Source organism: Sycon ciliatum, chromosome 3 (genome assembly GCF_964019385.1).
Source record: "Sycon ciliatum chromosome 3, ocSycCili1.1, whole genome shotgun sequence".
NCBI lineage: Eukaryota > Metazoa > Porifera > Calcarea > Leucosolenida > Sycettidae > Sycon > Sycon ciliatum.
In genome coordinates this window covers 16,432,098-16,454,345 of record NC_088645.1, presented here as the reverse complement: position 1 = coordinate 16,454,345, position 22,248 = coordinate 16,432,098, and the positions used below count along the sequence as shown (strand labels likewise).

The window sequence follows — 22,248 nt, the reverse complement described above, 5'->3', positions numbered from 1 at the left end:
TAGACGGAAGTCAGCACCGCCACTGTCCGTCGGGCCTCGAGGCTCTGTAGCAAGATGTTGGGTCCTAGGATGTTACATGCCGTCAACCAACAACACGAGAGAGCTTGGAAGCTCAGGGCCCTACGCTATGCTTTTTTTCCTTGATGACCTAGACAAAAAAAAGCATAGGGATGTTATAAATTCTTTAAAAAATTCCTTTTTTTAAGACATAACCTGGGATTCGAACCCGCACTATCGCGCCCTGCATGCATCCCCCGATACACTTTGCATACATACTAATTCTTCCAAGTTGCTTCACATTATGATCTTGCATTTGAAAGCCCTATTTGAATTATCAAGAGTAGATAAACATTTTTTTCATCTCCTCTTGGAATTATGCATTGTGGCCAGCCGTCTTTGAATGTACGGTACGGTAGGGATAGGTACGGGACAGGTACGATCGAGGGTAATACGACACCGTCTCCCGTACCGTACCATCAAACACAGCTGGCCACATACAGCTGCCCGCAATATTCAAATAGGGCTTTCAAACGCAAGATCATAACGTGAAGCAACTAACACTGTTACTTGGAAGAATGGGTATGAATGCGAAGTGTATGGGGGAATGCATGTAGGGCGATAGTGCGGGTTCGAATCCCAGGATATGCCTGAAAAAAAAATAGGAGAATTGAAAAATTTATAACATCCCTATGATTTTTTGCCGTCAGATACGGGATAGCGCCAGGCGTGACACAAACAAACAAACACACAAACAAATACCAAACGAGAGAGCTTGGAAGCTCAGGGCCCTACGCTATGCTTTTTTGCCTTGATGACCTAGACAAAAAAAAGCATAGGAATGTTATAAATTCTTTAAAAAATTCCTTTTTTTAAGACATAACCTGGGATTCGAACCCGCACTATCGCGCGCCCTGCATGCATCCCCCGATACACTTCGCATACATACTAATTCTTCCAAGTTGTTTCACATTGTGATCTTGCATTTGGAAGCCCTATTTGAATATGCATTGTGGCCAGCCGTCTTTGGCTGTGTTTACATGAGAAATTTCAACCCGGGTCGAGTTCAGCCCGGGTTGAAAGTCTGTACGATAGACAAAAGAGGTGAGCGTTTACATGAAGACAGTTGACCCGGGTCAAATACTGATATGCCGCCAAAAGTCCACTTCTACAGTCCTGTATGGTCACGTGAATCTGTTCGCGCGAAATTTGCATCTGCAGTGCCGTTCAAACCTGGCGCGAGATACGCACAGAAGTACGTTTGTACGATTTTCTTGACCCGGGTTGATTTCAACCCTCCCCTTGGGGGGAGGGTTGAAACCAACCCGGGGCGAAATTTCAACCCGGGTCAAGCGCAATGCGTCATGTAAACGCGCCATTCACTTTGTGCACATGGCGGGTTGAAATCTGACCCGGGTCGAACTCAACCCGGGTTGAAACGCTTCATGTAAACACAGCCTTTGATGGCACGGTACGGTAGGGGATAGGTACGGGACAGGTACGATCGAGGGTAATACGACACCGTCTCCCGTACCGTACCATCAAACACAGCTGGCCACATACAGCTGCCCGCAATATTCAAATAGGGCTTTCAAACGCAAGGTAAAGCAACTTGGAAGAATGGGTATGAATGCGAAGTGTATGGGGGAATGCATGTAGGGCGATAGTGCGGGCTCGAATCCCAGGATATGCCTAAAAAAAGGAGAATTGAAAAATTTATAACATCCTATGCTTTTTTGCCGTCAGATACGGATAGCGCCAGGCGTGACACAAACAAACAAACAAACACACAAACAAACAAATACCAAACGAGAGAGCTTGGAAGCTCAGGGCCCTGCGCTATGCTTTGTTGCCTAGCTCCTCGTGCATGTTGTTAGAACTGATGGAAATGCTTTTTCCTTTGATTAGCTACATCATTGTATTGCAAAAACGTTTCAATGAGATACTGAAGTAACGTCTTCTGCATAGCTATGGGACCGGCGCTGACTCTGCCGATCACGGGCGTTCTGGAGTCGACGGGATGTCTGTCCTGACGTTTCCTGGGACCGGCGCTGACTCTGCCGATCACGGGCGTTTATCTTCTTCTTATTATTTTACTGACGGCAACTAAAATCCATTCTGATTGCATTTACTCGTCTCCCTACTTCGTATTTCTTTCCAGAAAAGCTCCCCATACAGCAGGGAGCCGTTTACATAATAATATGCCTCCCTGCTATACATCTACATGACTGCATAAACGTTATAATTATGATGCTATCCGCCTACATGCGATTCACGGGCTGGTCGACAGGCGGCCCAGCCAGCCTGCTAGAGGGATCTCGGCCTCGCACACAAATCCACACAAAATGTTGCTGCACTGAATGCATTCCCCCAAGAGTACATAAACCAGAGTGTGCAACTGACTGAGTCTGTGCATATCAGATCTGAAACAGCGCAGTTCGTGCACTACGTCACCCTGATGAGATCAGCCAAGCCGCGACTTGCGTACAGCTCAAATTTTCATGTTTCATAGCCCGGAAATCAGCCAAGTTTGCTTGATTTTAGACGGCTGGACACCTCCTCGGCTCCCAAGCCTCTGCGTGTGCAGTAAGCCGCTGAATGTGAGTCACGCCCTGTCGCGCCCGTTTGGTGGCTTCCCGACGCTGCGACACAACGAGGTGAGGGACATCACCGCCAGAGCTCTAAGGCAGGTCGCTCACAACGTGACAGTGGAACCCCACCTCCAGCCCGTCACCGGAGAGGCCTTCCGCCATCGCACAGCTGTCACGGAGGAGCAAGCTCGGCTGGACGTTGCGGCTAGTGGTGTGTGGGGTGGCCGATTCGAGCGCATCTTTATTGATGTACGGGTGTTCAACCCTTTTGCGTCTTCGAATCGTGCCACCTCCCTCGCTGCTAGCTACAGACGCCATGAACAGGAAAAGCGCCGGAAGTACGAGGAGCGAGTACGTGAAGTTGAGCATGCCTCCTTCGTGCCCGTTGTGCTCTCTGCCTCTGGTGGCTATGGCAAGCATGCCAATGCTCTTTTCACGCGGATCGCCTCTCTCCTGGCTGAGAAGAGTAAGGAGCCATACGGGCAGGTTATCTCCTTGCTGCGCTGCCGCCTTGGGTTTGCCCTGGTGCGTTGTGGTGCTATGTGCCTGAGTGGCTCAAGGAGCATGTTTGCTCCTGCCATGCCTGAGTCCCCTGCTGTGCTAGTGGCGGCGGAGGCACGCATCCAGTGAACCTGCACAGTGCAGTGATCCTACTGAGTGACAGACTCTGTAAATACTGTATCTGATGTATGGAATCGAGCATGAGTACGAGGACGAAAGTGCGGAATCGGAGCCCGACGCGCGCTAGCGCGGAGGGCTCCGATTCTAGCACTTGAGTCCGAGTACGAATGCTTTGATACCATTTCTGACATGCATTGCACGAACTACGCCTAGGCGTGCTCCGATTCAATCGGAGCACGCCTGGGCGTGCTCCGATTGGAAAATCGGAGACCTGCAAGCGCTCACAGGTCTTCAGTGGCTGATTCAAAGCACGGCAAGTCGCGCTAGGATTCGCTGTTGCCATGTCGATTGTCATGTGACATGTCAGAAGATTCGTTTTATGTGTTGATTCTTCACAAAATGTGTTATTTTGCCCGTACAAGAGGCTCAGTGAAAATTTAAAAAAAAAAAAAAATTTTTAGACGTCCTGTTTCAGGATTTCGGTGTTTTGTGTGACTGTGTACGCTGCGTACATCCACCGACAAGTAAAGTCACCAGGCTATCCGTCTCAAAAAACCGAAATCAGGACAAACTCAGTGAACTGCACCACCGCGACTGGTTACGCAACTTTTCACCGTACCTGTGGCTTACCATGCCGTCAGAAATGACGTAGTGCACGAATTACGCTCCCACAGGAACCATCCCGAGTTGCACACTCTGGTTTATGTACTCTTGATCAGTTGGAACACGCCATTGTTACCAAGCTGCTGCCAGCCCTGACTGGAGAAGAAGTCAGTCTGGAGCTGCGACGGCTGTTTGCCTTCCCTTGCCGGGATGGTGGCCTGGGCATCGTCAATCCAACATCTCTAACAACCCAATACGCCTCATCCCGCGCGATCACAGCGGCGCTCACCACCAACATCCTCGACCAAGACTTCAGTGTGACGGAAGCTCTTGCCAGCATTGCCTCAGCCAAAGCGTCACAGCGTGCAGATCACCGCCAGAAAGCGAAGACCGACATCCGTGGCTTCGCTGCCGACGCATCGCCCACTTTGCAGCACACAATTCAGTTGGCAAGTGAGCCTGGCGCCTCCAGCTGGCTCACTTGTCGTCCGCTATCCCGTCATGGATTTGTGCTATCCAAAAGCGAGTTCCGCGATGGTTTGGCACTGCGCTATGGCTGGCGGCCTTCTCGCTTACCGTCAACCTGTGTCTGTGGAGCCAGCTTCACAGTAGCCCATGCCCTGACATGCAGCACCGGAGGTTTCCCGTCACTTCGACACAATGAGGTGCGGGACATCACTGCCTCGCTATTGAAACGTGTCGCCAATAGTGTCGCTATCGAGCCACACTTACAACCGCTCTCTGGTGAGCAGCTCCGCTACAAGACTGCCTCCACAGAGGACCAGGCTCGACTTGATGTTGCGGCGAGTGGTGTTTGGGGAGGTCGGTTTGAGAGAGTCTTTCTCGATATTCGGGTTTTCAACCCCTTTGCTCCCTCAAATCGATCCTCTTCCATCACCGCTTGCTACCAGCGTCATGAACGTGAAAAACGGAGGCGATACGAACAGCGCGTCAAGGAGGTCGAGCGTGGAACCTTCATCCCTGTGGTTTTCGCTGCAACTGGTGGTACTGGTCGAGCTGCTGCCGCTCTCCTCAAGAGAATAGCTGCAATGGTTTCCGACAAATCTGGTGAGCCATACTCTGCAGTGATGGCATGGATCCGCTGCAGGTTCAGCTTCGCCCTTCTCCGTGCAGGCGTGGCTTGCCTGCGTGGTGCACGACGGCTGTATTCGCACCCGGAGGTGGCTGAGTCATCCGCTCGACTCGCTGTCTCGGAAGCTGCCATACAGCACTAGACACTTGTTTATGCTTCGTCATCATTGCTTTTTCTCGTATGGTCCATGTATGTAACTACTGGTAAAAAAAAAATAAAAATTTTTTTTTTTTGAGGTTTATGTACTCTTGATTCCCCCGATACACTTCGCATATATACTCATTCTCTTGATGGTAGAGGGGACGGTTTCAAATAGGACACCGGTTGCAAACCGGAACGGACTCAATATTCACTTTCTCTCTTGGTATTTTGATTAGAAAACATATGTCACAGTGAGACTACTATGTGTTATACTCCGAGCCAAAATTTCATGGCTCTGCGATGACCAGAAGCGCCATATCAAGCAGGTGAGTTTTTGACGTGTTGCTTCGCACTGCGACTTGAGTTTTACGACTTTCGAAAAATCAACTTCTTGTCGCAGGTAAACAGCGGCTCGCCTCTCGCCAATAAAGCACCGCATACCAATCAAAACTAATGGAAGCACACACAAGGCTTATTGTTACTCTATACTGGCCGTCGTGGAGCGATAGCAATTACCTAATTTCAGACCCAGAGTGAATTTGACGTGCACTCTAAAACGTGTCCGGTTTGGAGCCACCTCTGATTTGAACTTTTTTGAAGCGAAAAATTGGGCAACTTGGAGGCAATGGGTCAACACAAAGGAGTGGCTCAGTTCGATTGACTCTGGCCCCAGAGCAAACTTCAACATGCCAGTTTCCTTCCACAAACATATTTCGAGTGAAAAATCAACGCTGATGAACGGTTTGGGTCTATACAAATTTGGCTGTCAAAACGTCCCGGTATCGAGCCGTCTCCTCTACCGTACTCTTGATGGTACGGGACAGGTACGGGATAGCGCCAAAAATATTGTGGCCAGCTGTCTTTGCTGGTACGGTACAGTACGGGACAGATACGGGATAGCGCCAGGCGTGACACAAACAAACAAACAAACACCAAATTAAAGCTGTGTGGACCCTGGCTAGCGCCAGACGTTACTGAAGTAACGTCTTCTGCATAGCTACGGGAATTAAAGCTGTGTGGACCCTGGCTAGCGCCAGACGTTACTGAAGTACAACGTCTTCTGCATAGCTACGGGAATTAAAGCTGTGTGGACCCTGGCTAGCGCCAGACGTTACTGAAGTAACGTCTTCTGCATAGCTACGGGAATTCACGCTGATCATTAATTTTGGCCTTTTACTTTGAGAAAAAGTTGCGTCAAAGAATCTTTGCTGTGGAAGACTCCGAGCTCAGTTAAGAGTTGACGTCTGCGTGGTCTGTGATCTCTCAGTCTCAGTGCCATGCTCTTGACCCTGATGACTACACGTAATGAGTCCGCTAAGGCGCTAACTAGCTCGTAGATCGTCATGTGGGATGGTGTCTGCTCATATCGATCTCTACCGTGGATATATGCTGCTCTTGACCCAATTGGACTCTAAACTGGGAAGCTAAGGACTCTGAGTACGGAAAGTCGAAAACGCCGGTTCTAGCTCTCTCACCTCGGCCAAACCCTATCGACATCCTCTTCACAGCGTGGGTGCGTGTTGCACAGCTACACTGCACAATGTACATGTACATGATTGTACATGTTGTTGGTTGACAGCATGTAACAAGGTGGAGGACCACCGTGTTCGGAAACAGTGATCTTACCACAACCATCCACGGTTGGTACTGAGTGGCGCAGCACCTACCAAGGGCCTGACAATGCGCCTGAGCCTCCGCCCCGAGTGGTATGTACGGTATGCGGACGGGATTTCGCACGGAAAGTAGGCATGGCTCGGCATAAGTGTCTGGAGGAGCGTGCGCGGCCTGTATCTGAGCAGCGGGGCGCCAGTCAGTGCAGTCGGTGTGGGCGGTGGCTGAGAAGCCGCGGTGGATCATGGATTGGTCCGGCATGTGTGTGCCTCGGCGGTGGATGCCACAGTGCCATCTGGAGCTACCGGAACGACAGGGCAGGCATCGCTGTTCAAGGGTGGCCCATAGACCAACAGCGGATGCGACTACCCATGCACCTGGAGCGTCATCGGGCGTCGTGCCCTCTCTCTCTCTTCTCAAGTTTCCCAGTGATGGGATCACGTGACCCTTTTGCGGCAGTGACTCTACAGGACAGGACACTGGCTGAGGACAGGTGTGTGTGTGTGTGTGTGTGTGTCTGTCTGTGTGTGTGTGTGTTTGTGTGGTGTGTGTGTGTGTGGTGTGTGTGTGTGTGTGTGTGTGTGTGTGTGTGTGTGTGTGTGTGTGTGTATGCATTTCAGTATTTAAAAAAGCAGTAATAGTGGCGGTCATCAGCCTTGCAAGCCATTGGATGGTGTAATCCTAGCACAAGTTGCTATCTAACATACATGTAGCTGTTGAGTATCATCGCTTCCGCGTGGGCATGTCTGAGTCTGAGTGTATGCCTTTGGATGCCTGCTGCTGGGCGTATGCAGTCAATGTATTGTGTGCCTGCACATCAACTTTCCTTCCCATTTTGCATAATAGTGTGTGAACGTGCAGCCACCCTTAAAATAATTTCTCCATTGGCTCTGTAGTGTTTCTGCTCATTACTTTTTCCATTTTCGTATTTTTCTGTTTGGCGCGCATGAGCAGTGCTGAAACCGAGACCCCTGGTCGGTTTAGCTGCTCTTGCCCCGCCTCCACTGCTTCGGCTGCCAGCGCTATGTGCATCTCTGTGCGTTTTTGCCGGAGTTTGCACCGTGATGGTTTGTGGTTATCTTGTAAAAAAAGAAGAAGAAAAAAAGCACCCCTCAGGCACATCACACTGGATATGACCGAGAGAAAGCTGATCTGAAGCTATGGGGCACTGCAGTGATACTTCACTTCGCGTAGACCTAACGGCAAGCAATCGCGTGATCGTCGCACGATGGGCCAGAGTAAAATCAGTTGAGCTCAAGTCCACTTTTTCGAAATACGACGCGTTTCCCGTACGCGAAAGAAAGTATGAATCATGCTTGAGCCTCGCCCGTCTTGCCGACGATGAGGGACGCTATTTTTTATTAATTTTGTTATCACAGTGCACATACCTACGGAATAACAGGAAACAAAACAAAGACAAAACAAGAAAACCACAACAATGGGTGTGTAGGCGCTACACGAGCTGTGCTGGTGAGCTGCGGTTGACTGCCCAGCCAAGGGTCTGGGATCACAGCTAGCACCATGGGGGGGGGGGGGAGGAGGAGGAGGGGCGAGAGGAGGGTGCGGCAGGAATGCATACAAGACATGAGGTGAGGTACATAAACAGAACAACACAGTAGATTCTGCACAGACGAGGAGAGCATCATACATGGGCAGTCAACCATAACAATACACGCTCAGATATAGCAAATCATACAAGTCACACAACACACTACTAGAGTTACTGGAGCATGCATTTGACCTGCAAGGTTGACTGTGTGCAATATGATCTGGCATACAGACAGGTGAATTGCATCGCGACCATGATGTATTTCCGAAACGTGTTGGGACAGAGGTGTAAGCTGAGTTGCACATTCTGGGGGGTCGTGTACTCATGATTGTACTGGATTACTTGTTTCATTGGAACAAGGCACGTCGAGCGGCGGATATTTCCACTCCACCCGGTTTGGCGATGTCCACCTATAGTAAACACACGGACACCGGCACACAAGAAGGCAATGAGAACAACTGGTTTGTAAAGAATCATTGGTGGTCACACGCACGCACGCACCCCCTCCCCCCCCCCCCCCACACCCACACACACAACACACACACAACACACACACGCACGCACCCTCTCCCCCCCCCCCCCCCACACCCACACACACAACACACACACAACACACACACACAACACACACACACAGCACACACACAACACACACACACACACACACACACACACACACACACACACACACACACACACACACACACACACCTGGCCTGGTGTACGCTGCCAAATGCTTGGCGACGCCGCCCCCGAGACAGGGGAGAGTAGAAGAGAGAGTTCGGGAGAAGTCAGCACTGCCACTAGGAAGCCGCTCCGCCACGACGCCGTCCACGATTGCAATTGTGTCGCCGAAAGCCAGGAGCAGATTTAAAACAGCGATCACAGGTAGCGCAGTGCTGGTTGCAACACGGATGGCTGGTGATTGGTATGCGCTGGGGTGTGGGCGGTGATGCCGGGGCGGGTGCTGTGCACTTGTGCACAGCAAGTCCACCGGCACTTCGGAACCACCGAAGGCAGGCATGGCATTGACGTGCGTCCGGCTGTTCCGCTACAGGGAGCTGGCGATCAGCAGAACATTTGTGTCGTTCGAGTCCAGATTTACTCTTGAATGTCCGTTCTAACACACCAGGCAAGAGAGCGGTACCGGGGCAGGCCGCTGCACACGAGTGCGTTACGCATCTCTCCATTGCTGACGATCATGGGCCAGAGTAAACCATTCATCAATTTGGCACAGTTTCATGTCTGACTGTATTCTGTCCTTCCACCGAAGACGAGGTCCCTGAGCTGGTCGGGGAGCGTCAAGCCATCCAAACAGCAACTGCTTAGGGAGACGGTTGTCAGGCATCCGAGCTACATGGCCCAACCACTGGAGGCGGCGACGACGCATAGTGTCCGGCATCAGATCCTCATCCCCCCAACGCTTATGGAGGTCACAATTCCGGACATGATTCAACTCCTGATCCCAACGCGAGACTCCCAGGATACACCGTAGACATTGATGATGAAAGTTGTCAATACGGATCTCATCACGACGAAGAACCACACGCACGCGCGCGCGCACGCGCGCACGCACGCGCGCACGTATGCACGCACACATGCACACACACACCTTCCTTCCTTCCTTCGCCCACTGCCACGATTGGCTATGTGTCCCCAAACGGGGCGACTTGGAGGAGTGCTGTCTCCGGGACGCGGCATGAGGCCCTGCGAGTCCGGCGGGACGTGAACGGCTGTTTCACTGTTTGTTTTTTGCCTTTGCGGAGCGACGGGAGGTGCAACTATGTCTAGCGATGTCTTGAGGACGGCTGAAACGGCGTGTGCAGACCATACACAGGAGTGGTTTCACGGCAGGTTGTACACGAGAGCATACCACACTGTAGACTCCATCCTGACACCTGGTTCTCCACTCAGATCTATCAATGTGTGAGTGGCTGAAATGCAGTCTGCGAGTGCTTAGAAAAGTTTCCCAACTACCTTCATTAAACCTGGGGTATTTTGTCCCTCTGTAACCATCGGCTGAGAATGCTTCCGAAGTGCTTATGAAATCATCGGCACACACACACACACACACACACACACACACACACACACACACCTGTCCTGTCCTGTCCTCTCCTGTCCTGTTGAGCCACTGCCATGAAGGTTACGTGGGCCCCGGAGGGGCAGCTGAGAGAGAGGAGGAGCACACAACCCTGTGATGATCCAGGGGATGCGGTAAGCGATATCGGCGGGAGCAGCCGCAAACACATGTAAAACCCTGACGGTCCTGAACGGTCGGACGACTACAAGTCCGTGAGCAGCGATGACGGGCGCGGCCACGTGTAGACGCAAAGCAGCGGTCACAAGCCTGGCAGTGAGCGACGCAGCACAGCGGAGAAGCAGGCAGCGGCAGGAGCGCACCGACTGCTGACTGGGGGTAAGTACACTTGTGCCTTGCCAGACCCCCACGGGACTTCAGCCAACGGCCACACTCTCCACACTGGTATGCACCTTTCTGCTCCGCAACCGGCTTCGCACGCTCAACCCTACACTTGTGGCGTGCGCGATCACTGGGGCGTGCAAACTGTCGGTCGCAGGTGTAGCAGGTGACGGGAAAGGGGGGGGGGGGGGGATGCTGGGCATCTACCGGTGCTGAGTACGCCGAGCGCCAGGTGGAACGCGACTCGCATTCAGCTCGCCATTCCCCCTCGAGGCCGCGAGAACGAAGGTTGGACACAATACAATCCTTCCTGGAAGGATTGTATTGTCTCCGACACACACACACACACACACACACACACACACACACACACACACACACGCGCGCGCGCACACACACAAACATGTGAAAGAATATTTTGACCAAAAATTAGTTGTATTAAGGAAAAAATTGGAGGCGTATCCAATTTCGAAAGAAAAGGTGTCAGCACCGACGCAATCCACACAGTCAAGTAAGCCTATTTTGTTACCGAACGTTTTCGTTCCCTTCTCATCAAAAGTTAATTCTTGCTCAATTGAAAAGAGAGAAACGAAAATTGTTTTTCTTTTTAGGAAGAGATATTATTGTAGTGAGAACATCAAGTGCTTACCATGGAATATTTCTCTCTATTTCTTTTTTCTCTACATCTTTTTTTACGCGACTTCTTGACAGTGACTGGCAACAGCTTCTTCTCGACACTCTTTACCTGAGCATGATGGATATGAACAGCATACATCAGAGCTAGAATTATTGTATGCTGGTAGAACTATTGCTACAAATATCACACTGATGAAACAAGTCCTGAAAGACCCGCCAGACCTCTCCAAGTCAACATACTTGAAGTAGGTGACAATGAGAATGTGGTGTAATCCAGGAATTGTACAGGAGCACCTACTCAAGTCTCAAGTGAGCCTAGGCATTCTCCTACTCTGCCAACAACTCTGCTTACAACTCTGATTGAAAGTAGTAAAGCAACAGAGTGAGCTGGTGGACTGGTCTTGATCAATTCACATCACGACAGATTGTAACACGGCAAAGGGGAGATGAGAGTACTGTAACAGTACATGTACTGCACCAGTACATCAACAGATCTGGGATAAGCAGTAGCACTGGCAGTAATGCTTGATAGAGGGGAACAGAATTGAAGAGAGGAGAGAGAGAGAGAGAGAGAGAGAGAGAGAGAGAGAGAGAGACAGACAGAGACAGACAGACAGACAGAGACAGAGAGACAGATGGACAGACACAGAGAGACAGAGAGACAGACACAGAGACACAGACACAGAGAGACAGAGAGACAAAGAGACAGACAGAACAAAAAGACCCGAAAAGAAACAGATATAGAAAATAGAAAAGTCACTACTAACCTTGGGCCTATCATGTTCCTCATTCCAAGCATCCTCCTCATCGTCGACAATGTCTCGATCAGTTTTCCCCTGCTTGGTTGTCTGCGGCAAGGCTACACTCTTGGTATTCTCTGCCAATGGTAATATGACAATTGTTTGAAAGTTACTTTGCATCAGCTTTGGCAAGGTGTGAGCAAAGTTTAAAGAGGAGTTAGAGGTAGTAACCCTCAGTGATTCAGTATCACCCCTTTTAGAGCGACACCAGCAACATCTTTGCATCCTTGTGCGCATGATCTTGCTAGACCTGGTTCCCAAACACCTTGCTAAGTACAACCGGTTTGTGTCCACCAGATCCACACGTAATTCCTTCTTCGTCCTAAATAATCTCACCATTTTCATCATGCCTCTCCTTGCAGTACTCTCTTTTGCTTCTCTCCTTAATATTTAGTTCGCCGTGGTTGGCTACCACCCCGCTTCTCGTAAGTATTGGCAGTCTTACGATGAACCAGGAGATGTTGAATAAATAATAATTAAAAAAATTGGCTTTGTGAATAAACCCGTTCTCAAGTAACCTTAAGTGACACCGCTAATTGAAGGAAAAAGTCGATTGCTAAGTGTCTATCTGTGTCCAGCTGTTTCCATCACTAGCACACACCTACCAATAGCAGGGGGGAGGGGGGGGGGGGGGGGAGGGCATGGGATTTCCCCCCTCTGGACGTTGATGCTGCATGTTGGAAGTAGTGTCACTGGGACGTAAGGCAGTTTACCACATGAAAGTATTACGCAATCATACATTTTTGTTGTTGAGGAACCAACCCTAGCTTCCAAATACACAAACGCGATGAGTAGGCAACAATAGATGACTTGCACACATATTGTCTGGGTAGACGGGGCAAGTGGACCTTCTGACTCTGACTTCCCGACCCTTTGAGTTGAGACTTTTGCTTTTTGCCTGACGAACTTTGAGCTAGTTTTTTTGGTATCAAAAAAGTATTCTTTCTAGACTAAAGAGTGGTATATTTGATAAAATTTAATAACGATAGAAATATTTACGATACTTCTCCAGACGTTTCGTTGTTCTGAAGAAGTATCGTAAATATTTCTATCGTTATTAAATTTTATCAAATATACCACTCTTTGGTCTAGAAAGAATACTTTTTTGATATTACAATGAGAGTGAATAATCAACGGCTTGTCCACCAACTCTTCTAGTTTTTTGGCTAGAGTTGTTTTAATTTGGCTTGTATCGTCATGCCGAAGCACTGCTGCGCTCCCGAGTGCACTAGCAGACGAGAGATGGAACTGAGGCTCTCATTCCATGTGTTCCTTTCCGAGCCAGAAGGCAGAAAAACGGATTCATGCCATATCGAGATGAGCTTGAATGAGGGAATATTTAGTATCATAGGTGTAGGCTGCAGCAAGCAGGCTTGAAGTGTGACTAATTTCCCGGCAGTGGAAGCGAAGTCAAGCACAACGAACGTTTGTGGACGTCTGAGACTCGATTCCCTCTGCATTAGCTCCAGAGCGACCCTCTCGTGAGGACAGAGTGCGGAGAGGCCAGGAACCTGCCGAGTCACGAGTGGAAGCCCAAACCACGAAAATGAAGGGCGGAAGGACCGAGGGTGAGAGCCAGATTGCCTTTAGTAGTGCTTCAAGTAGTATCATGACCTGCACAGAAGCCGGATGCCCCAGAAGACCAGTTTGTGACTTAGTATCGAGCTACCTTAGGCTGCGGTCACACCGCACACTTTCAGACATTCAACTGCAGAAGCGCGGACAGTTTTTGCCTTTCCATGGTAACGGCTCAGTTCCGCAGCCTTTCCGCTGAACGTTTTTCAGCCAAAAAATATCCGGCTGAATTCTGCCAGACACATTCAGCCTCACGTCTTGTTCATGCTTTTGAATACCTTTCGATTGATCACCCAATTCTCAGTTTGACTGTCTTTCTCCCACAACGTCTTCACGTCCCTTTCAATGAGTGTCCCCTCCACCATATCTACTGAGGCGTGGCCTCTGCAGCCGGAGACGAGACTTGTTGTGAAGCTGAACATGGTTCTCTCAAGATCCGAAACGCCAAAAAAAATGATAGTTTGCCTCAACTCACACAATCAGTATAGAGTCTCTTTGCTGCTGCATACATCATTTAAAATGTTCACCAAATCTTCGGCCATGGCTCGTCATCAGGGTGAAAACTGTAAACTGTTTTTTACCCTGATGACGGGCCAAGCCAGAAAATTTGGTGAACATTCTAGTGATGTATGCAGCAAAGAGACCGTATTTTGAGTTGAGGGACCCTACTACTTTCCCTTTTCATTCCCTAAAGTTGATGAAAATAAGACGTAGACCGACATGCACGGTGCTCTTACCTTCAGTTAACTTCTTCAATATGGAGTTGATAGCGCGAGCAACCCATGAAACCGGTCTCTTCCAGCGTGAACCAGCGCTAATGGTGTAATGCCTCTTCCTCTTCCTGCCTTCACGACGGTCGATCATATCCCAGAAGTTCGCCACAGGTACACATAAAAGCACGGATGTAAGCACATACGCATTCACCCGCATCAAAATACGCGTATAAACAAGATAGGCCACATCATGTGGTGGGTCCAAAGCATTACGCAGCAAGTGAAATGTGTCGCTCATACGTGACATGCTCGGAATGCGCCGCAATCAAAAACTGATTATAATATGTCAAGCCAACATAAAAGAGAGGATCATTAGCAAGCATTCGTGATACAAAGAGTTGCATGCTCTGGGACGTGCCAAACTATACACGCACAAATGCTTTTGAGTGAGCGTGGCCAGTAGCAAGTACTTGACGGGGAAGAACTATTGAAGAACACACACGCTTCTTTTCCCGTCAACACCCGTCCTATTCCGTATGCAAAATGGTTGCAGTGTACAAGTTCACACTGATCCTATTTGAGCCTCCGGATCCGAAAAGGGGGCTTATGTAGTTTCGCGCAGTACTGAGAAGAATGCATTTGAAAGGTGAGTTTTCCATATGAAGTGATGTAAATGAACTTAAGTTACTTAACCCATAACTCTGGGATAGATGGAAATTTTGGACTTTGTTTTTTTGCACAGTGATCTGATGGATGACAGCAAGGTCATGCTACAGATAACCCAAAATACACCTCCCCCATTTTTGGATCTAGAAGATGATTTGGTATTCAATGCGACTGTCTGTATTGTACAAGCCCATACTTCGTAGAAATATCAGTTCCGGTCAACACCCTGCCCTAGGTAGAGAATTGCACAGTAAAAACTTGGTCTTCAATCTCCCCCTAAACACACACATACACACGCACACACACGCACACACACGCACGCACACGCACGCACACACACACACACACACACACACACACACGCTCGCATACACACTACTACTACTCCTGCTACTCCTGCTACTCCTGCTACTCCTGCTACTCCTGCTACTCCTGCTACTCCTGCTACTCCTGCTACTCCTGCTACTCCTGCTACTCCTGCTGCTGCTGCTGCTGCTGCTGCTGCTGCTGCTGCTACTGCTACTGCTACTGCTACTGCTACTGCTACTACTACTACTACTACTACTACTACTACTACTACTACTACTACTACTACTACTACTACTACTACTACTACTACTAGCAGCATGACTGCCCAGATGGGCAAGTGTCACCCCTAGGACTCAAAGGGGACCAGAAAACGGGAGTCGGATCACAGGCAGAACCGCGAATGTCTGGCTAGGTCCTGCTGCCGGCGGAAATTGCGTTTACAATGTGGGCAGCTGAGGGGCAGAGCTGCTCTCTCTCAGCAGCAGATGGTCTCGCACCACGATTGCAGTGGTGACGCTTGAACCCGGCTGCAGAACGGAAGCATTGCTGACATATTGGGCAGTGCTGCTGGCAACAAGCTTAAAGTGGCACAGACAGACTGACTGTTGGTGTAGGAGAACTCGTGACAGGCTGGCATCGATGAACAGAGTAGCCACCCTTGCTGCGGAACCACCTCTGGCAGTTCTGGCACTGCACTGATCCACGCTGGAGCTGGATGGGAAGCTGTCTCTGAGTGGTGCACTTGTGCCGCGTTCGATCGGAGACCCGTGAGAAGTTCCGGTCACACACTGCGCAATGCACAGACTTGGGCATGGTGGAGCTCGACTGAGGGGCACCCCGTACTTCCCTCCACTGTTGGCGGTCCTGAGCAAGGATGAACCACTGAGATGGCTGCTGCAGTGAAAACTTGAAGTCAGTCATCACCGTGTCCTTCCACCGTCGCCGGGGACCACAAAAAGGCCGAGGCACAGGTAGCCACCCAAAGAGGAGTTGGAGGGGGGGGGGGGGGGGGAGGGGTGCGATCCTCATCCATACGCGCAACGTGCCCAGTCCATTCCAGACGCCGATTGCGGAGGCGTGTAGACATCAGTACTGGGTCTCCCCAACGGTTCCGCAGGTCTGTGGATGACAGCCGCTCGGACCACTGATGATGCTGAGGACAGTGCGGATGCATTGATGGTGGAATTTATCCAAACTTCTGATATCCCGTTGGAGTGGGGTCCAACACTCTCCGCCATACAGTAATATTGAGGAAACGCAGGCCATGTACAGGTGTCGTTTACAAGAGAGGGACAGAGACCTGTCAGTAAATACCTTCTGGAGGGCTCCGAAGGCCTTTGAGGCTTCGGCAATGCGGCGCTTGATGTCGGATGAAGAACGACTGTCAGGGGTCACTATGGATCCTAGGTAAGTAAACTTCAGCACGGCTTCGATAGTGCCAAGGGGGAGAACGATGTCAGCCGAGTCTTCAGCAGAGACCCCATGGCCCGCCGTCATGATCGCATACACACACACACACGCACACACACACTCGCGCACACACACACACACACACACACACTCGCACACACACACACACTCGCACACACACTCACACACGCGCACACACACACACTCGCACACACACTCGCACACACACACACACTCGCACACACACTCGCACACACACACACGCACACTTCTTGTTGCTCACTGCCAAAACTGGTCACGTGGGTCTCCCCGGGAGAGGGGAGAGAGACTCAAAAGGAATCTTGGAAAGATGACTCAATTGGCTATTGAACCGCCCAACGGCCGACACCCCCCGAAATCCCCAAAACTCTGGGTGGACTTGAAAATGATCCCACTTATGGGCTCACCACACCTCAGTAAGTGGGTGAGGACAAGGTGCAGAAAAAAGGATTGACGGCATCAGGGTATCCGTCCCGGGATCCAACTGCAGTTACCCCTGCCCCCAGTGAAGGCAATACTTGCTACTAGTGTGGGTGGCTAAATCAGAGTAGATCTGATATAAGCATCACTAGCACTATTGATTACACAAGAGTTAATCTAGCCAGAAGCAGTCCATGGTTAACAGGTATGTATACTTCAAATAGAAAGTATGAACTCTGCAACCAACAAAGGTGGCAGGTACAACATTACACCTTCAAGCAGCCGAGCCAATTGGCAACAGGCCCAACACAATCAGGCATAAGTGTACCCACCAACCGAACTAGCTGGCACACACTCGCACACACACACTCGCACACACACTCGCACACACACTTGCACACACACACCGAACTAGCTGGCACACACTCGCACACACACACACTCGCACACACACTCGCACACACACTTGCACACACACACTTGCACACACACACTTGCACACACACACTCGCACACACACACTCGCACACACACACTCGCACACACACTCGCACACACACTCGCACACACACTCGCACACACACTCGCACACAAACTAGCACACCCCACACGCACACGCACGCGCGCGCGCGCGCACGCACGCACGCACGCACGCACGCACGCACGCACACACACACACACACACACACACCAGGGGCGTGCTTGGCCCCCCAACTAGGGGGGTGCACGGGGCCCGAGGGGAGCCCCCCCCGGGCAATTTTCTGCAATTTGTTTGCAACCTTTCTTGAATTTTAGAGCATATTTGCATACATTACAATTGCAATTACCCAGATTGAAAATTTGGGGGGGGGGTGCACGTGCCCCCCGTGCCCATCGCCGAGCACGCGCCTGCACACACACACACACACACACACACACACACACACACACACACACACACACACACACACACACACACACACACACACACACACACACACACACACACACACACACACACACACACACACACACACACACACACACACACACACACACACACACACACACACACACACACACACACACACACACACACACACACACACACACACACACACACACACACACACACACACACACACACACACACACACACACACACACACACACACACACACACACACACACACACACACACACACACACACACACACACACACACACACACACACACACACACACACACACACACACACACACACACACACACACACACACACACACACACACACACACACACACACACACACACACACACACACACACACACACACACACACACACACACACACACACACACACACACACACACACACACACACACACACACACACACACACACACACACACACACACACACACACACACACACACACACACACACACACACACACACACACACACACACACACACACACACACACACACACACACACACACACACACACACACACACACACACACACACACACACACACACACACACACACACACACACACACACACACACACACACACACACACACACACACACACACACACACACACACACACACACACACACACACACACACACACACACACACACACACACACACACACACACACACACACACACACACACACACACACACACACACACACACACACACACACACACACACACACACACACACACACACACACACACACACACACACACACACACACACACACACACACACACACACACACACACACACACACACACACACACACACACACACACACACACACACACACACACACACACACACACACACACACACACACACACACACACACACACACACACACACACACACACACACACACACACACACACACACACACACACACACACACACACACACACACACACACACACACACACACACACACACACACACACACACACACACACACACACACACACACACACACACACACACACACACACACACACACACACACACACACACACACACACACACACACACACACACACACACACACACACACACACACACACACACACACACACACACACACACACACACACACTGAACCAGTATTAAACTTGGCGTTGTGTAATTAGACAGTAAAGCAGTAGCCTCTGTGAACTGTAGCCAGGACGCCTCATCTCGCTACCCACGCAGCTTCAAGTCAGAGCGAGTACCCGGCAACCCATACCTTGCAGCAATACGCATCAGGCAAGTATTTGTCAAAGTGCCGCATGTCGCACACCGCATCGCAGAAAGCTGTGAATCGTGCTTTGCGTAAAAGCCAATCTTACCATTCCCAGCTGGCATGCATGTTCTCTTAAGCTTATTCGTGTCACTGCTGACGACACCATTCTTCTTGGCCAAGCCATTTTGAGATGGAGATTGCTTGTGGTGGTGCTGCTGCTGTAGTTTTTTCTTAGTCGTTTCTGCCAAGGGTGCCTACACAAGAAAACACATCATCCAACAGTAATGATGAATGATCACTGCTAGCTAAAAGAACAAAAGGAACAACGACGATGACGACGACGGCGGCGGCGGTGGCGGCAGCAGCAGCAGCAACAGTAGCCACTTCACTAGCACACAAACAGACAGAAAGAGAGGTCATTCCCCCACCCCACTCCCATAACACAATACCATCGTTTACTTGGTCAAAGTTGCACTTTTCATGACGATTTTATAGGTCAACATTGCCTTAGTAACCCATGCCTGGAAGTTCCCATTTTCATACAAACTGTAGTACAATGTAGGACAATTTGCTTTCAAGATGTGCTGCAGCATATACACTCAGCATACCGTAAAATGAGCGTTAGCATGCTAACGGGAGTTTGCAGCCAGCCCAGCGAGCTGGCCCAACCTGCACGCATGAGCGAGTCACGTGGGCACGCGCCCTTCAAAATTCTGCACAATGTCTCTTGCATGTCATTGCTGTTTGGACTTTCGAGCGTGAAACTTGCGGTTGCTCTGTTGTGAGGTGGGGGGGGGGGGGGGGGATGCTAAGTTTTGTATAAAAGCCGCACTTCAATAGAAGCCGCCCTCGAATAGAAGCCGCAATTTTGGGCCCGTCAAATCACACATAAGCCTGGTTTTAGTGTTGACATACATAGAAATACCTGTCTTGCATAGAAGCCTGTCTCATATAGAAGCCTGCAAAGTTTCACCAAGAAAGTCATCGAAGCCGCGGCTTTTATACAAGACTTTACGGTTTAACTGAAACCAGTGAGGGTAAGACTTTTAGGAGTCAATGTCTGAAATGACCAAATATCACCAGACATGGCCGAATTTCCAATTGATGGTTTGGTCCAGTTCCTTGGATAGTGCGCAAAATAAAAAGAATCAACCAAATTACGCACTGAAACAAGGTACAAGAACGAGGGCTAAATGCTGCTCACAATAAAACAGCACAACCAAACCCACTATGTTCGCACACTGATCCAAGTTACCTACATGTAGTAATGTTTCGCCATCCAAGTTTTGACCGGCGACTTGGCGAGTTCCTCGAACGATTCGATCAATTCAACCTGTCCAATAGCGGCCATTACAAAGTCCAACTTCAAGGGCCACAAGCAGCGAGGTTACGTCCTGAATTTGGCGGTAGACCATCACCATAGTCTGCTACAACATGTCCCCAAGCGCCACCAAGTGGTCTTCAATAAAGTTATTCAATAAATATCACTAGGGGAAATATTCAAATTTTGAACTCTCCAACGACCATGCAACAGGCAAATCCAACCATGCGCCAGGAAAGCACACACGGAGCGCCTCCATTGCATTTTCGTTACACTACCAACACTGAGACATTATCGGAATAATCCCTGCCCTCATCGCAGAAACTCGAATGAAGGCGCCACGAAGCGTCACTTGCTGAACAACAAATCAGCAAGGACGAGAGAGAGAGAGAGAGAGAGAGAGAGAGAGAGAGAGAGAGAGAGAGAGAGAGAGAGAGAAAGAGAGAGAGAGAGAGACAGAGAGAGAGAGAGAAAGAGAGAGAGAGAGAGAGACAGACAGACAGAGAGACAGACAGAGAGAGACAGAGAGAGAGAGAGACACAGAGAGAGAGAGAGAGAGAGAGAGAGAGAGAGAGAGAGAGAGAGAGAGAGAGAGAGAGAATGAGGGAGTGAGAGAATGAGTGAGAGAGAGAGAGAGAAAGAGAAAGAGAAAAAGAGAAAGAGAGAGAGAGAAAGGGAGAGAGAAAGAGAGAGCGAGAAAGAGCGAAAGAGAGAGAAAGAGATACAGACAGAGAGACAAATAGACAGACAGACAGACAGACAGACAGACAGACAGACAGACAGACAGACAGACAGACAGAGAGACAGAGAGACAGAGAGACAGACTGAGAGACAGAGAGACAGAGAGACAGAGAGACAGAGAGACATAGAGACAGAGCAACAAAGAGAACATAAACGACCAGAAAATAAACATATATAGAAAATAGAAAAGTCACTGCTAACCTTGGGCTTATAATATTCCTCATTCAAAGCATCTTCCTGATCACCGGCAATGTCTCGATCAGATTTCCTCTGCTTGGTAGTATGCGGCAAGGCTACCCTCTTGGTATTCACTGCCGATAGTGATAGGACAATTGTTCAGAAGTTATTTCGCATTAGCTTGGGCAAGGTGTGAGCAAGGTGTAGAGACGAGTTAGAGGTAGTAACCCTCAGTGATTCATACAATTGGCTTTGTGAATAAACCCGTTCTCAAGTAACCTTTTAAATGATACCACTAATTGAAGAAGAAACTCGATTGCTACTACTTAGTGTCTATCTGTTTCCATCACTAGCACACATTTACCAACCGCAGGGGGGAGGGGGGGGGGGGGGGGCATGGGATTTTCCCCCCTCTGGACGTTGATGCTGCAAGTTGGAAGTAGTTAGATAGACAGCATGTAACAAGATGGAGGACACTGTGTTCGGAAACACTGACCTTTCTACAACCATCCACGAATACCAAGTTGGAAGTAATGTCAATGGGGCGTAAGGCAGTTAACCAC

At 49.9% G+C, this 22,248-nt stretch overlaps 1 protein-coding gene across 1 annotated transcript in view; it reads right to left on the bottom strand.

Annotated features, from left to right (window-relative positions):
* Window positions 1-7,874: 7,874 nt before the first annotated feature.
* LOC135812506 (serine/arginine repetitive matrix protein 1-like) overlaps window positions 7,875-22,248 on the bottom strand; it is a 68,512-nt gene continuing 54,138 nt past the window's right edge. Inside the window, exons 13-18 of the mRNA XM_065325843.1 lie at window positions 21,710-21,819; window positions 19,553-19,700; window positions 14,377-14,484; window positions 12,032-12,141; window positions 11,278-11,373; window positions 7,875-8,616 (exon numbers count right to left, since the gene is read on the bottom strand). Coding sequence (XP_065181915.1) covers window positions 8,554-8,616; window positions 11,278-11,373; window positions 12,032-12,141; window positions 14,377-14,484; window positions 19,553-19,700; window positions 21,710-21,819 — 635 coding nt within the window. The 3' untranslated portion in view covers window positions 7,875-8,553. The remainder of the gene's footprint in view (window positions 8,617-11,277; window positions 11,374-12,031; window positions 12,142-14,376; window positions 14,485-19,552; window positions 19,701-21,709; window positions 21,820-22,248) is intronic.